This window comes from Convolutriloba macropyga, chromosome 7 (assembly GCF_964194025.1).
Source record: "Convolutriloba macropyga chromosome 7, txConMacr16.3, whole genome shotgun sequence".
Classification (NCBI taxonomy): Eukaryota; Metazoa; Xenacoelomorpha; order Acoela; family Convolutidae; genus Convolutriloba; species Convolutriloba macropyga.
Window position 1 is genome coordinate 24,938,629 of NC_134474.1, and position 17,262 is coordinate 24,955,890.

Below are 17,262 nucleotides of genomic sequence, written 5' to 3' on the forward strand. Positions count from 1 at the left end.
ATTCGGCTGAATTGAACATATTCTGGGTTGATTTGCGAGGCTTGAAGGTTTATTATTACGACTATTATGACAAAAGGCGACCTATTACCACGATGGGAGTACTGTAGCTCTCATTGGCATGGTAATTGATGATATGCATATAAATTTTGCTGTTTTTTGAGTTTCAACTCTGTTTTTTGTGTTAAAAGATGTTTAATAGCAATCATCAGCCTCTCAACGACTATTATTTAGGCACTCGCTTTACGCTTTGATCATGTTTTGCGTTTTTCATAATTCACGACTTTCACTTTTCACTCGTGGCTCACCGCACTTACTGTTTTAACTGAATAGATTTTGATTTCTTCCACGGGTTGAGTTACGCATTGTAGTGAATACGCAATGTAGCTAATGTCAAAAGAGCAACATCGAGGGAAACTGGATAAACCAATAAAACGCGGTCACTAAGTCATAATGCATTAGGTTATCAAAGTTCATTAGAGTTATTGCTAGCGGGCATTATTATAAAGCGTAATAGCTTTCTGTTTAAAAGCTGAAATAACCATAGTTTTAGAATCTAACTGAAACTGCACACCGAATTAGAACACTTTTTGAAACTTAGGGAAAAAAATTCGGTCAATTTTGATCTTTTTTCTTTTTCGATTTCAACCTCGATGTGCGTCAATTGCGGCCATTTTCCCCACAATTTGCGGTTTATGTTTTCCTATTTCATCCTATTTGTTGAAAGTGCGCTTGGAATCATTTTGACCATCAATATTCAACTTTTAAGTATTTACCGTTTTACCGTTTTACCGATAAAATTTTTGAACGCTTTTACTCTTATTCCATTTTCTCATAGTATTTGTGGGCCTTCGTGTTTGCAATTCGTTTTCGTGTCAACTCAATTTGATTGATATTTATTATGAGTTCTTTTTCATAGAAAATGGTGTGAATTTGATCAAATTATTCCAAATATTATCTGTTTTTTTTTTAAATTTTTTCATCGTTTTCTTAAATTTTGTACTTTTCGCTTGAGTTTTGCTTGAATCGACACTTGAAAGCTAGACATCGCACTTTTTACCGCAAAATTTTAACATTTTTTCAGAGTTTTTGCTTTTTGCATTTTTTAGTTGATGTAATTAATTTTTCTTCACCGATTATTTATTTTGTGATCGACCTGGCACAAGGTAAACATGATTGTTTTCAGCCGTTTAATGGCTGGAAAGATACTTGAAAGCCAGACCGGGCTCTTGTAACTGTAGTAAAATCTGTAATTTTTTTGTTCTTTTGAGGATTTTTGTTCTTTGCAATTTTAAATTGTTTTTTCAAAGCAGCTTTTTTAATTTTAACTCCATTTTTCCTGTTAAAAGATGTTTAATAGCCACTCTCAGCCTCTGAACAGCTATTATTTAGGCACTCGCTGTTCCTTTTGATTTTGTTATTAATAGCCGTCCTCATCTTCTCAGCCGGCTATTATAGCGCTCCTATTTTTTTTAACTTTGTCGAACAAAAAAATGTTTCGCTTTACCTCATTTTGCCGCTTTTTCAACATTTTGCTTGAAATTTTTTTGACTTCTCTAGACTAGTTTCTCTCTTCTCTCATTCTGCTAAAAGTGATTTTGGACATCAGTTGCTCAGCAAAGCAATTCAAAATGAACAGAGTCAGTATAAAAAATTGAAGTCAGAAATAGAAACGGGATAAACCCAATTTTAGATGCCCGCAATTTGAACGTCGTTCCTATAAGTCTTAGTTACCATCTCTAATGCTTATTGGTATTGATAGTAGCCCCTGCAGCCTCTGTAAGAAACAGAAGTATAATCAACTACGAAATGCCATCAAAATGAATCGGACTTAAAAAATGTTTTTGTACAAAAATCTTTTTTTCTTTCAATATCTTCTATTCTTTCAATCCCAATTATGCTTATTGGAATCAACGGCGGCTATTTTTTGGCAATATGCCGGGTATGTTTCGTTTTTCATAATTGATAACTTTCACCTTTGATTAGTGACTTACCGCACTCACTGTTTCAACTGAATAGATTTCAAATTCTTTCACGCACGGGATTACGCAGTGTAGTAGGTTTTTTGCTTTTTTAAAGTTCTTTGCTTTTTTAAATTGCTGTTCAATATTTTTCTGTCAATTGTTGGATAGTTGACTGATTTTGGAAAATATTGAATCGAAATATGTCTCAGATTAAGGGTTGGGAGAATGAAATTTAGGATTTTATAGAAGTTTTTTTTATAGCGAATACTGTTTTTTTTATTCTTTTTCATCTCCTTTCCGCAATTTTACTTTATTGAACTGATAACTTTTCTTGAATTGTTTGTTGCCAATTGTCTGTATCTTAAGGTGTTGTGTCAAGACCTGATTTTTTGGTGTAGTAACTTTTATCTGTAGCAACTTTTATCAATTTTGTCAGTTACTTTTCTCATGTTATTTTTCCTGTTTTTCCTGTTGTGTCAAAATATTTAGTGGAAGTTTGCAAGAGGTTCATTAGGTCTGCCAAGATTGTCAGTTTTCTGCTCAATTGGTGTCCGGAGGTTTGCTGGCTATACATGCTTTAAAGACCTGTTCACACATCTTGATGATTTCTGAAGTCAAATTCGAATAGTTATTAAGTAAACTTTCGGCGTTAATCTTTTCACTCTAATTTTAAACTTAAGTGAAATAACGTTGTCTAAACTAAAATTCGCTGTCTTGTTGGTAGTTTTTTGTTCGCATGCCGCAATTTGACTTTCATTTTCGCTCCGTTTGTTCCAATTTTGTTATCGTATTTGTGTCCAAATGGTTTTTAAGCCCATTACTAGTGATTTGTTGTTTTAGTTTTTCCTTTAGTCACTGAAGGTTCTCTGAATTGTAGGTCGGGGCCTGCCCTGCTATTTTTTTTACATATCAAAGAATTTGAATGGTTAGGAGGCGCTGTTTTTTTAAAGATCTGTTTACACATTTTCATGAATTTTGAAGTCATATTGAAGCGATGATTTTGGTCACGCCAAAACAGTAAGTTGAGCGTAAAAGCATTTTCGCTTCGATGTTTACTGTTTTTCGATTTTTTGATAGAATTTTTCTAAATTATGTTCCCAATCCAGTCGTAGTCCATTCTAGGTCTAGTTTTTTGTTTATTCAATGAAAATTTTTTGAATTGTAGGTCAAGACTTGTCGTGCTATGTTTTTAATTTGTTATACATTCCTATCGCGTTTTTCGTTTTACATAATTCACGGCTTTTGGTTTCGACTCTTGAATTACGTAATGTAGTGAATACGATCAAGGGAAATCAGAAGAAACCGGAAAGAAGAGTCAGTACTGCTGGCTGGCATTAGTATGTTCATTACAGGAGTTGGAACAAATTTTGTTAAAAGTTTCAACAGTTTTAATTTGCTACTGATTTACACCGTAGGATAGTTACAAAAACAGGTTTGCAAATGTCTTTTCTTGTAAGTTTTATTTGATAGCAGACTTTGACGCTGCTTTGTTATACTGATCCTCTCTCTACATCTCAATTTTTGACCTGGTTGACATCTTCAAAAGCGAGCATTGACTGTAAGGTCAAAACTAATGATGGCTCTGGGCTGAGCTGTGAGTTCTGAGAACTTAGTAATAGTCATACTGGCCACTTATGAATGATTGTGTAACAAAAGCATTCACTTGGCTGTTGTTGAGCCTCTTGTTTTGTTGTGTTGTTGTCATTCGAGATCCATATTGTTTAATTTATGAGTGTTGTGAGCAGCTGATAGTACCTGTCTGAATAATAAGCTTCCTGTCACAGCAACACAAACACACTAAGCGGCCATTGATAATGTACACGCTTTGGGAAACAATTTGTCAACAAGAGAGATGAATTGTTTATTTGTTTACTCTTTATTTATTTGTGTTGTTTGTGGGGGATGGGGAAGAGGAGGTGCTATATTCCTAAGAGGCGGGGACTAACGGGTGTCAGTTTAATTTCAACTGGACATTTGTTTGTTGTAACGACCTCCCCCGGCCAGTTGCCTGCCAGTTGACGCACTGGAAATGATGGAAGGCTAGGAAGGAGAGAGAGAGGGAGGGAGGAAAAGTACCTTCCTCTTCCCTCTTGTTACAATTTGAGGCCTTTTTATTCAAGAACGACCTCCCCTCACTATTTCCTTTCTCGCTCTTCGCTGGGAAAACCTGGCCCCTTGTCTCAAAAATGCTCATGGATTGATTGAGACGAGGGGATATCACTATTTACGAATCTAAATGGGGAGTGTTTGTTTGTTTATTGTTGATGTATATTTATAATAGTTCGTGTTTTTGTTTGTGTCGCAGAGACATATTGTGGTGGAGAATTAAGCAAAATAAAATAATGAAAATGAAATGGTAGGTGGGTGGGTTGGGACTTGGTTGGTAGAGTAAGTGATGGGGTGGGAAAGAGAGAGAATGAGAGGGGGTGGAGGCGGAAACTGGGAGTGAGATTAAACTGATGTGTAGATGACAGCAACTCATAATAGAATCTGTCAATGGGAGGATTACCATCATATTGATTATATGCTACCTTCGTTCACATCATATTACATCACATCTCTCATGCACTCAATTATTACGCCAGGCTTGATAATTAGAAATAGAATAGTCCTTCTAGTTTGCTGAATTTAATGTTCTAGGCAGTTAAGATGTACGCGAAGAATCGAATGATCGATAAGTTTTTCCTGATTAAAAGTGTCAAACTAATTGATTGATGTCCGATATTACAGTTCACATTTGCACCGATTTCCCGATAAACGTGTTTCCTTTGATCTGAAATTATCAAAAGCGTGTTCAAATGGTATAAAATTTATTAAAAATGTCCTCAAAATTCTATAGTTTTCAGATAAAACCGTGCTCAAATGTAAAGAAAGAAATTATTTTAGCCAGGTTGTCTAGTCACACATAATTTTCCTAACGAGGAACACTTAATTGTTATTATCTTGAAGTAGTTTCTCGCGTATCATTCCAGCACTATTTTTTGACATTTTGAATCTCAACGTTGCAGTATTTTTTCTTTTGGCTAATTGTTCCGACCCCTCTTGAGGGGGGGGGGGGGGGAGGAACTATATACTCAACTGGTTTTTTTTTGTTCAAACAATTTGGCCGATCGATATATTCATCGTAGAGAGTTGTGAATGGTATCATTAAAGAGCGTAGAATCCATTGTAGAATATGGAATAAAAAAGATTTTTTTGAATTTCGTTTTCCAGAGCGATTTATTGAGGTTTAATTTTTTGTGAATATTGATTTGCGTTGTTTTTCACATTTCCGGAAGTTTTATCTGAAATTCAGTCAATTTCGTTTAAAAGTATGTTAGAATCGTTAACAATAGGGTTGTTGATTTGATTTTCATAGACAAAAAAGTATTGTTGACTATTTTGATTAATCTTTTTGGCTAAAATTTTTGGGTAAACATTTCAGCCTCTTCATCAAAAATTGCACGAAATAAGCTTTTGATTAAATTTGCTGGAAGGTCACTTTGATTAAGTTTACCGGAAGTGCACATCAAAAACCACTAACACAATCTTTGTAAACTCCAAGGGGCGAGTCCTACTTCCACTTCCATCGAGAGTGCTCTTGAATTAACGTTTGGCCGTTTTTTTTGCTAACTTATCTCGATGATTATCAAAAACGCAGCCTTTATTTTTGATTTATGTTTCAAAAAATTATCTATATCTATAACATCCGAAACAATTAAGTGTTCTTATTGGACGAACAGCAATAGCAAAGCTAGTTATGGTTCAATCTTGGACTGTTACAATCCAAAAATAATTCGGATTGTAATCAGTCGGTCTTTTTTGTACAAATGTATCTTTTTCATGTTAGTTACAGAACAGAACAATTCAAATCAAAGCTCAATAATGATAGGTCCAAGTGGCTTTCTAAGCAGTTCCAAATTAATATATCTAGTTTTTTAATCAAAAGCTTGTGGTCGTTTTGACTTTTAAAATTATTTATTTTAATTAAACAAGGGCTTGTTGAACTTTGTCACTATTTTTCGCTTTGTTTGGGCTACTTGTAGCTTTTTTTCAGCAAGGAAATGATGCTTCTTCTTTCTACTGATTTGAAATTTAATCACTGTTGCAGTTTTATGCATTAAGTTATGAGTTTTTGGCCTTGATACTACCAGATTTCACAATTTTTTTTTGACTTTTAGGCATTTGCCCATTTTTCACGCCTTTTTCTCTATTTTTCTCGTTGTGACATTATTGACAGTTCGCATAGCACATTACTGGCTTTCAAAATAAGGAAACAAATCAAAACCTTTAAAAGTACAGATTATGGTTTTAATGGCTTTGACACCACTTTCGAAGAATTTTATTGAGTTTTTTAGTTTTGTCTTGAAGTGTTATTTTTACTTGGTCTTTTAGTCGTCCTGGAGATTGAGAGGTCTCGCTGGGTTTTTATGGAAGATTAGAGGAGCCTATATTATGATTTCATTAGATAGCTGATTGCTTTCATGAGTTTGAAAACAATTGTTTAAAAAACCCCTCTCACTTCGCTTTTTTGTTCTTTTTTGCGTTCTTTACCTGGTCTCGTTGAAGAGCACCTTTGACATTATTTGTGTCGAGAGAAGGGAGATTGTACAAAATTTGAAGAATTCATTATGACAGTACCGGCTTCGACAAGAGTTTTTCACAAAAAAAGTAAATTAATATTTTGTTTTTGTCTATATTTAACGTTGTTTTGTAAACGTAAGACATATTCTGAATAATTACAGATCTCAAGGGCTTCCTTCGAACGAATAAATGAACCTATTTGTTTTTTTCATATTGTAGCTAATGGCTTTTCTGACTTTGAAAATAATTTTTATTGGAAAACACCAAAGTATTTCTGAATTTCACCCCTTTTTCGCTTTTTTTGTCAAACGTATTACCTCGTCTCATTAATGAGAGGTCACAACACATTAGTGGCATTCGAAGAAGGCGCAATCGAACATATTTTGAGGGGCAGAAAATTGCTTCGACAGTGTTTTTCTCATGTTTTATTTGAATTTTTGTTTGTCTCTATTTGTTGTTCTTTTTGTAACCGCTAGAAAAATTAGAGAAAGACAGGTCCTAATGCCCGCCATCGGTGATAATAAAACGTTTGGATAATTTCAGATGATATCTAATGGTTTTCCTTACTTTGAATGTAGTTTTTAAAATTATATGCGAAATTTTTACTTTGCTGTTTTCTTTTTTATCTAATTTTAAACGAGCCTTATCATGGACTGGTCCCATATCTTTTCTAGTATAAAACCAGTTATTTTTCTCAGTTTCAGTTTTATCTGACGCCGAATTATTAGGGTTTTTTAAAAAATGAACGTAAAGTTTTGGAATGTTTGTAATTAATATTTGTTGTTTGTTGTTGCGTTTGATTTTGCTGCTCGTCTTGCCTCGCTTTCTTAATAATGGCAGATCTCCTCAATTTAATGCGTTATTTTTTTGCTCCACTGAAGTATTTGCGTTCGAAGCGATATTTTCGCTCATACACAAATATTGTGAAAAATACTGTGGGGATTTCTGTCTGTTCTCATATGGATGAGCGGGGTCGGAACGTTGTGTGCAAACGCACATTACCGAGCCTCCTTGTTTTTGTTGTGTCCTGATATAGTCCAATGTTGGTGGCTTAAATTAATATGAAATCTTTCTCATGACACCCTTTTGTGCGATTGTCATGTTCGTTTTGAAGCGCTGTCCTTTCACGACTTGAAGAGGAGTATTGGTTTTCTTGAAGTTTTTTTTACCCGAAGTACTATATATTCAAACGGCTTTTTGACCTAACTTAAAATTGTCGTTTGACGTTTTTTCTGAGGGAGAGAAGTTTTTGATCGTGTGCTGCGTTCAATGAATGACTTTTCGAGTTTGAAAAGTGATTTAAGAGAATGGTGCATAGAGATAACCGTCTTTGGACGTTTTCCGTCCATTTGCCTCAATTTCTTTTCCTTGTAATTTGGTTTTTTATAACTTTTAAATGCTCTATTAATATAAATTTCTCTGAAGTTGATACCACAAAGTTTGTGAGAGCCTAATAATGCGTTTTAAGTGCAAAATAGGCACATGTTTCTCTATTTTGCATTGCATTTTTTTAATTTTTATTGATTTCTTTATTTCAAAGGACATTTTTCAGAAAAAAAAGTAAGTCTGTCAAATTTTAATATGTAGGTGAGGTTCTTTTTTGACAATTTGCAGCTGAATCTTATCAATGACCTGTCCCATCCACTGTTTGGTGTAACAAAAATTTATTTCATTGTTCAATTTGTTGCATGTAATGGTTTTACGGCTTTGACTCTTCGGTTTTAGAAAAATGTCTATGATCAATGCTTGTGATTTTGTTATTGTTGTTGCCAAGTCCCTCTAACGGTAGTTCCATTGATGTTCAAATACGACACAATTGAACACTGCAGACTTAGTCAGTTGATGTCTTATGGTTTTAGTAGCTTGAACAATGTGTTTTCGTGAAATTGTTTGCGGAATTTTGAGTTCTGCCTTTAATAGTCGTTTATATGTAGTGCTAAAACTTAGCCACCACTAATGAGTTGTACAGCTGGCTTCCTTTGAACTTACCAGTTAATCTATCTTGTTTTTGTCATTGAAAAATTTTGGGTGCTCTGACTTATTTAAATTATTTGGTAAAAAAATCAGTGAATTTTTGAACTTTTCCAATTTTTTAAAATTTTTTCTGTGAAATTGTTGCATAATCTCAGTATCCATAGATTGCGTTTTCTTACTAGAGAGAAAAAATTCAATCTTTATAATTGAAGTATTTTAATTAATGGTTCTGTGGCTTTTATAGTCCGATGGTTCTCATGTTCTTTTCTATCGATTTCTTACAGTCTCATTGAGGATCGTTCCCGTATGTTTTCTGTAAACGTACAATTTTTTTCCTGATGCTATTTGACATTGTTGTCTGATATTATTCATCTGTCTGTTTTTGTATGATGTCATTTTGAGAGCCTAATAATGCGTTTTAAGTGCAAAATAGGCACATATTTCTCTATTTTGCATTGCGTTTTTTTATTTTTTATTGATTTCTTTATTTCAAAGGACATTTTTCAGAAAAAAAAGTAAGTTTGTCAAATTTTAACATGTAGGCGAGGTTCTTTTTTGACAATTTGGAGCTGAATCTCATCAATAACCTGCCCCATCCACTGTTTGGTGAAACAAAAATTGCTTCCATTGTTCAATTTGTTGCATGTAATGGTTTTACGGCTTTGACACTTCGGTTTTAGAAAAATTTCTATGATCAATGCTTGTGATTTTGTTATTGTTGTTGCCAAGTCCCTCTAACGGTAGTTCCATTGATGTTCAAATACGACACAATTGAACACTGTAGACTTAGTCAGTTGATGTCTTATGGTTTTAGTAGCTTGAACAATGTGTTTTCGTGAAATTGTTTGCGGAATTTTGAGTTCTGCCTTTAATAGTTGTTTATATGTAGTGCTAAAACTTAGCCACCACTAATGAGTTGTACAACTGGCATCCTTTGAACTTACCCGTTAATATATCTTGTTTTTTTGTAAAAAATTTTGGGTGCTCTGACTTATTTAAATTATTTGGTTAAAAAATCAGTGAATTTTTGAACTTTTCCAATTTAAAATTTTTTCTGTGAAATTGTTGCATAATCTCAGTATTCATAGGTTGCGTTTTCTTACTAGAGAGAAAAAATTTAATCTTTATAATTGAAGTTTTTTAATTAATGGTTTTATGGCTTTTATAGTCCGATGGTTTTCATGTTCTTTTCTATCGATTTCTTACAGTCTCATTAAGTATCGTTCCCGTATGTTTTCTGTAAACGTACAATTTTTTTCCTGATGCTATTTGACATTGTTGTCTGATATTATTCATCTGTCTGTTTTTGTATGATGTCATTTTGAGAGCCTAATAATGCGTTTTAAGTGCAAAATAGGCACATATTTCTCTATTTTGCATTGCTTTTTTTTATTTTTTATTGATTTCTTTATTTCAAAGGACATTTTTCAGAAAAAAAAGTAAGTTTGTCAAATTTTAACATGTAGGTGAGGTTCTTTTTTGACAATTTGGAGCTGAATCTCATCATTAACCTGCCCCATCCACTGATTGGTGAAACAAAAATTGCTTCCATTGTTCAATTTGTTGCATGTAATGATTTTACGGCTTTGACACTTCGGTTTTAGAAAAATTTCTATGATCAATGCTTGTGATTTTGTTATTGTTGTTGCCAAGTCCCTCTAACGGTAGTTCCATTGATGTTCAAATACGACACAATTGAACACTGTAGACTTAGTCAGTTGATGTCTTATGGTTTTAGTAGCTTGAACAATGTGTTTTCGTGAAATTGTGTGCGGAATTTTGAGTTCTGCCTTTAATAGTTGTTTATATGTAGTGCTAAAACTTAGCCACCACTAATGAGTTGTACAACTGGCATCCTTTGAACTTACCAGTTAATCTATCTTGTTTTTTCGTAAAAAATTTTGGGTGCTCTGACTTATTTAAATTATTTGGTTAAAAAATCAGTGAATTTTTGAACTTTTCCAATTTAAAATTTTTTCTGTGAAATTGTTGCATAATCTCAGTATCCATAGGTTGCGTTTTCTTACTAGAGAGAAAAAATTTAATCTTTATAATTGAAGTATTTTAATTAATGGTTTTGTGGCTTTTATAGTTCGATGGTTCTCATGTTCTTTTCTATCGATTTCTTACAGTCTCATTCAGGATCGTTCCCGTATGTTTTCTGTAAACGTACAATTTTTTTCCTGATGCTATTTGACATTTTTTTCTGATATATTCATCTGTCTGGTTTTGTATGATGTCATTTTGAGAGCCTAATAATGCGTTTTAAGTGCAAAATAGGCACATATTTCTCTATTTTGAATTGCTTTTTTTATATTTTCTATTGATTTCTTTATTTCAAAGGACATTTTTCAGAAAAAAAAGTAAGTTTGTCAAATTTTAACATGTAGATGAGGTTCTTTTTTGACAATTTGGAGCTGAATCTCATCAATAACCTGTCTCATCCACTGTTTGGTGAAACAAAAGTTGATTCCATTGTTCAATTTGTTGCATGTAATGGTTTTACGGCTTTGACACTTCGGTCTTAGAAAAATTTCTATGATCAATGCTTGTGATTTTGTTGTTATTGTTGTTGCCAAGTCCCTCTAACGGTAGTTCCATTGATGTTCAAATACGACACAATTGAACACTGTAGACTTAGTCAGTTGATGTCGTATGGTTTTAGTAGCTTGAACAATGTGTTTTCGTGAAATTGTTTGCGGAATTTTGAGTTCTGCCTTTAATAGTTGTTTATATGTATTGCTAAAACTTAGCCACCACTAATGAGTTGTACAACTGGCTTCCGTTGAACTTACCATTTAATCTATCTTGCTTTTGTTTGAAAAATATTTTGGGTGCTCTGACTTATTTAAATTATTTGGTTAAAAGATCAGTGAATTTTTGAACTTTTCCAATTTTTGAAAATTTTTTCTGTCAAATTGTCGCATAATCTCAGAATCCATAGGTTGCGTTTTCTTACTAGAGAGAAAAAATTTAATCTTTATAATTGTTGTTTTTTAATTAATGGTTTTGTGGCTTTTATAGTCCGATGGTTCTCATGTTCTTTTCTATCGGTTTCTTACAGTCTCATTAAGGATCGTTCCCGTATGTTTTCTGTAAACGTACAATTTTTTTTCCTGATGCTATTTGACATTTTTATCTGATATTATTCATCTGTCTGGTTTTGTATGATGTCATTTTGATTTTGTTATGAAATGTTTGTAAAAAAGATTTGATTTTTGGTAGTAATTAACGTTCGTTTTTGGTAATTGATTTTTGTGTTTATCGTGTCGTCAATGACAGTCTCATCAATGACAAATCTTGTCGGTTTTCCTCTGTTAAATTAATTAAGTTTTGGTCTCAATAATGACCGGTCACATTGGCTCCGGTGGAGTTACATGAGAATCTTTCTAGTAGTTTCAGTTGAAAGCTGATGGTTGTTTATCTGATGCTATTTTTACTTTTATAGTGTTTTTTTTAAATATTCAGCTTGACTGCGATTTTTGTTTTTGTGGTTGTGTTTTGTTGTTTGTGTTGTCTCATAATCTTAATAACGGCTGGTATCATCGACTCTCTAGTGCGACATTATTTAATTCATTCAGTGGTTTTTCGTTTAAAGCTTTTGTTTGCTCCTTTACCAATTAATTTCGAACAGTGTATATTTTTGAAATTTTTCCTTCTGCTCCTCATTTGGTATAGAATTAGGTTAAAAATGTGGATAAGCGGGCTCGTATTGTGAGGCGTTACAGATAGCAGCGGCATAAACTTTTCGTTTTGCCATGTCTGATATCTTATTTTTCGAACTTAATAATGCATTTACAGTTGTTTGCTTTTATTTGTTGTTGAAAACCCAATGCCACACTGTTCGTTTCGACATGTTTTTCGGGCTTTCTTGTGCGGTATTTTAAGTCTAAAAAGCTTGTCAGACGTTCCCAGCCATATTTGAACAGTTGTGAAGATTTCAAAAATCTCCGTTCATGTTAATTTGGATGTCTCAAGCTATTCCTTTAGTTTGAACTATGATTTTTTTCGTATGACTGTACTTCGTCTGAACAATATGACCCTTCATAAGAAACGGTCTGAACCGATTAAATCAGAGGACATTAAGTTGAGGGGAATCTAAGTAATTTTACGAGCTTTCAAAAATTGCTGGTAAAGAGTAAATTTATACTGTAAAGACTTTTTTCGTTTGGATCACATAGTTGCGCATTTCTCAAGAGCCGCTGCTGGTTTTTGAAAGTGGCTAGTTTCCTTAAGCGTCTAGTCCCCCCCCCATATATCTTCAGTATTAAACGTTATTATCCTCAGATCTACCTGATAATCCAAATATGTAGTAAAATATGAGATGTTACGAGGCGTTTTGAAAACTGAAGTTGTTTCAATTTCTGCCTTGTTGACTCCTTAGAGAAACAGGGTGTAACTTGTACAGTGTCTTGCAATGTGATTTGAGCTCACTCTATTACGTCTTATGAGATGAATTGGAGCAATGGTTGGTATTTTGCAACCCGCTTTGTCTTGTATAGTGTGGGCACAGAACTTAATCAGTGGGAGGGAGCGCGGGACAAATCTTTTCAATCTTAAGTCTGAGCGTATATGTGTTGGTTGAGAGTGAGGTAAAGAAGGGGCGGGATCTAGAGTTGATTGACATAAGCGTGACGTGACACTGACGTTGATTGACTCACTAGTAGTCTTTATTCTCATTACTCCTGCCCCTCTCTACCCCCTCCCCACTCGCCCCCCCTCCAATAATTCACTCTCTATCTCTCATTTGGGATTGAAGTTGAAGACTGAACAATAAATTTACAATCTCATCCTTTATTTCCCCTCAATGGACTGAAGACACGTGCAAGCTCATATCCATTGTATGCGAATAATCTGATGATTTAATCTCATGTGTGAATAATCTCTCATGCTCATCATTTCCCATGTTGAGAGAGATTCTAGCGTTGATACAGGATATTAGTGGTGAATAGTTTATCCGAAGAAAGGGAGTCAAAGTATCAATTATTTTGTTATTTGGGTTGAAAGTTCAAAACGTGTCGCAAGTGACTATTTGATTTGTTCATGATTTGAACGGATCTTTCCGATTAACAATGACTGGTTAAAGAGACGTCTAACTAAGGAGTTTTCCCTTTTGATCTTGTTTTCTTTTATTTTCTGAATTTCCCTATAAAGCGGCTACATTCACTTGATTTCAGCTGACAATTAGGTCTTCCTATGTTTTAACAGATGGCCGAATTATGTTGTTTGTTCTGAATTTGGTAGCTGAGATATAGTACAGCAGTATATTTTGTTAACAAATTCTGAGTTAATCTCCGATAAACGGCTGTTTTGTATTCCAAGAATCAGGGCTGGTCGTTTTGATGGTAATTGGCATCAGCATATAAAGCAAGTGGGACACTTAAAAATGTCGTAATCGTCTAAATAGCTTCCTATTGATTTTTTGTTTGCAATTATTTCTGATATAAAGATCAGGAAAAACTGTAAATCGTCTACTAAAACAGTACTCGGTGTTAGACAAGAACAACGCTTGTTAATCGTCTTAAACAGTACTCGTTGATTGTGTTTTAAGACGATTTCTGATATAGAGATCAAAAAGCAGTTAATGGGGTTATTAAATGCAGAAGTCAGCATGTTCAATTACGCAAAAACCGGCGAAGTTTTAGATAATGATGAAGTGATAATTTTAAAGATAATCTAATTTTTATATCAGTTTAAATGTATGGCAAATTGTAGGGTATGGAAAACGTGAACTGGTGGCGAAAGACCTGCAGTTCGGAGACATTGTACAGAGACACGTGATAGATGGGGACATGGTGCTGTTCAACAGACAGCCATCTCTCCACAAACTGTCAATCATGTGTCACAGGGTAAAGGTCATGCCATTCAGGACATTCAGGTTACTATCACTCACCATACAATCATGCATGACATAACATAGAACGGTAAACTGTAACGGCAAACAGTATGACATTTGACTACAAAGTAAGCGATAAAATGGAACTCACGAATTTCTCATTTTTTTTCGAGACAACGGGAAACTTGACCGTAACGAATCGTGATAAATTTTTATGTGAGTGGAATTTTTTAGCGTTATCTTTTTGCAATTTCAGAGGAGTAAAAGCCCAATGGCTCATGCTTATTGGTGACATTTTAATGTTGTGTGCAATCAAAGTGTAACCGAAATTGTTTTCAGTTCTCCATATAATCAACTGAATGGTAAAAAACTCTTCAAGCTATGCTGCCGCAGAGACAATGGAGTCCCATGGTGCAGAGGAATCATAATAAATATAATAAATTAGCTGTCGAGTTTTTTCCTTTTCTTGCATTTATAAATTTACAAACAAAACAAAACTCGAAAGGACATCAACAGGTCACTAGACCTGTCATGTGATGCCTTTTACTTCTTCTCAAAGTCTACTTATTTGTAATTCAAACCCTCTCAAATCAATTGTTACCCTGGTAAAACCTTTTTTAATAAACCTTTAGAAAATGTCTCATAGAAAGACCAATTTTACAAAAAAAATTGCAGCTCGGTAAACATTCAAGTAAAAGCATTAGCCCTAGTACCTTATTCCTTACCAAAAACGTTAACAAAAAGTCTGTTATCTATAATAAATGGGTCTCTAAAACAATGTAAAAAGTTTGTTAACTCCTGTGCATTAAATGAGCCGATTTGTTGAACGGTACTTCCATCCATTTAAAACATTATATATGCGTCTTAATCTATTTATGAGTGACTTTTTTTGCTTCGTTTGCAAAAATTGTGTTTTGGCTAGATTAATTCTTTCATTTATTTGGATATTTTTTTAAGTTAATTCAGGAAATGAGTTATTTAAAAATTTGCTTGGATGTTCATGGCGGAGAACTCTTGATAGTAATTTCATCAGTTCATACATGTGTAACTCTTTTACAGAAAACAATTTGTGTTTACATCGCAGTTCGTCATTGCTTTGCATTCTCGTAGCTGAAAATAACAAACGAAAACTTCTGCTTTGCAGCCAGGCTAATTTTTGAAGATAGCTTTTATTGGCCATTCCATACAACAAAACACCGTACTATAATACTGGTTGAACTTAAACTTTGCATAATCAGACCATTTTGTTTATTATGAAACAGTTTTTATACTGATAGATGGCTGCTCTTTAACAAATTCATCCGACTAACTATTTTCTCAATGTGTGATTTGAAGCTACGTTAACTATCTATGTTTACACCCAAATACTTAATGTGATCGACAAATTCGATGTTGTAATCATGAATTTTTATTTTAGGTGTCTCATTAGTACCACCAAAACTTATAGCCTTGCATTTATCTTTGTTTATTGCTAATTTATCTGCTTCCATCCAAACTGACACTTTTTCTATTGTATCAATAATTCCATCATCCAGCTTTCCATTAATATTTGTATCAGCAAACATAGTTACATTATAGTTTGTACAAAAATCAGGCAAATCGTTGACATAAATCAAGAACAGAAGTGGCCCTAAAACAGAATCCTTCGGTACACTGCAAACGCTTTCAAAGGTTCTTCGCTGTTTGCTAACTGAAACACATTGTTGTTTGTTGGCAAAATATGAGTTAAGAATGTCATAAGTTTTCAAACCATACGCATTTTTCGAGCAAAATTGAAAGACTAACAGTATCAAAAGCTTTCAATGAATCAACAAAAACCCCATAGTAATTTTCTTTCGAGCACAAAGAAATTTTTTTTTCAACAACTTCCGACACAGCATCAATTGTGTTTTTTTGCCTGATATCCAAACTTTGCCTTGTTTATTACTTAGTACTTGGACAAAAAAGAAATCAGCCTTTTCTGTAGACATTTCTCAACAATTTTTCAATTAGCTGGCAGCAGTCATATTGGTCTGTAATTACCGAATTCATTTTCATTACGATTTTTGTACAGAGGTATAACATTGGCAATTTTCTTGAAATGGGAAATTTTCTTGGGTTCTAGGGAAATGGCCCTCACTACAGCAACGATTCATTAATTTTGCCAATGTTTTACACACGCTTGGATTGATGAACTTAATCAGCTGATTTGAAATATTATAGAGTTCAGAAGAAGTTTTTTGGGCATTTGCTTGATAAGGTCAAAAACTTCCTTGGCTGTGACGTTAGTTAAGAACATGGAATTTTCTAATGTTTTGACCAGGCTGGGATCTGACGGCAGATTAGAACTTTCAGATAGTTTCTTTCCTATTTCAACAGAATATTTTTTGATTTCATCAGCATTCGGGTTATCAATGTTCTTTTTCTTTTTTGTTCCCCTGATATCGTCTATTATTGCAAATAAACTTTTATTTTTGTTTGCTTTTTCTTCAATGTTTTGCTAATAAAATTCTATTTTCGTTTTTTTGTTAGGTTTTTTAACGTTTACGCAGCTTAGTATTTTCCTCTATTTTCAGCGGACTGTTCGTTCTTCAATCTTTGGTAAGCTTCAAGCTTTTTATGACTGAGATTTTTGATCTGGTTATCCAACCAAGGCTTTTGAACCTGTTTGGATTTTTCGTTATTGTGCTTTTTAAGCTATTGCATGGCTATATGACGATCCAACTCCTCGTTTATCACCCTCGTTAAATCCGTAAAACTGAAATCTAAATCGGAAGACGAATATAGCTTTTCCTAGTTTTTTGCAATACTGTAATTTAAATCAGGGGCCTAAAATGAGTTCCATTTTTAAGTTTTTTCAGGGGCCTAAAATGAGACGTTTGTCTGGTTTTTACGGATCAACTCTTTCTCCTTGCAGCTCAATTCTACTCCTTTGTGAATCATTGTATC

The 17,262-nt window shown here is 33.8% G+C and overlaps 1 protein-coding gene across 1 annotated transcript in view; it reads left to right on the forward strand.

Moving 5' to 3' along the window:
* LOC142342718 (DNA-directed RNA polymerase III subunit RPC1-like) overlaps window positions 1–17,262 on the forward strand; it is a 144,240-nt gene that overhangs the window by 90,578 nt on the left and 36,400 nt on the right. The window contains exon 9 of the mRNA XM_075394237.1: window positions 14,214–14,376. Within this exon, the coding sequence (XP_075250352.1) occupies window positions 14,214–14,376 (163 nt within the window). The remainder of the gene's footprint in view (window positions 1–14,213; window positions 14,377–17,262) is intronic.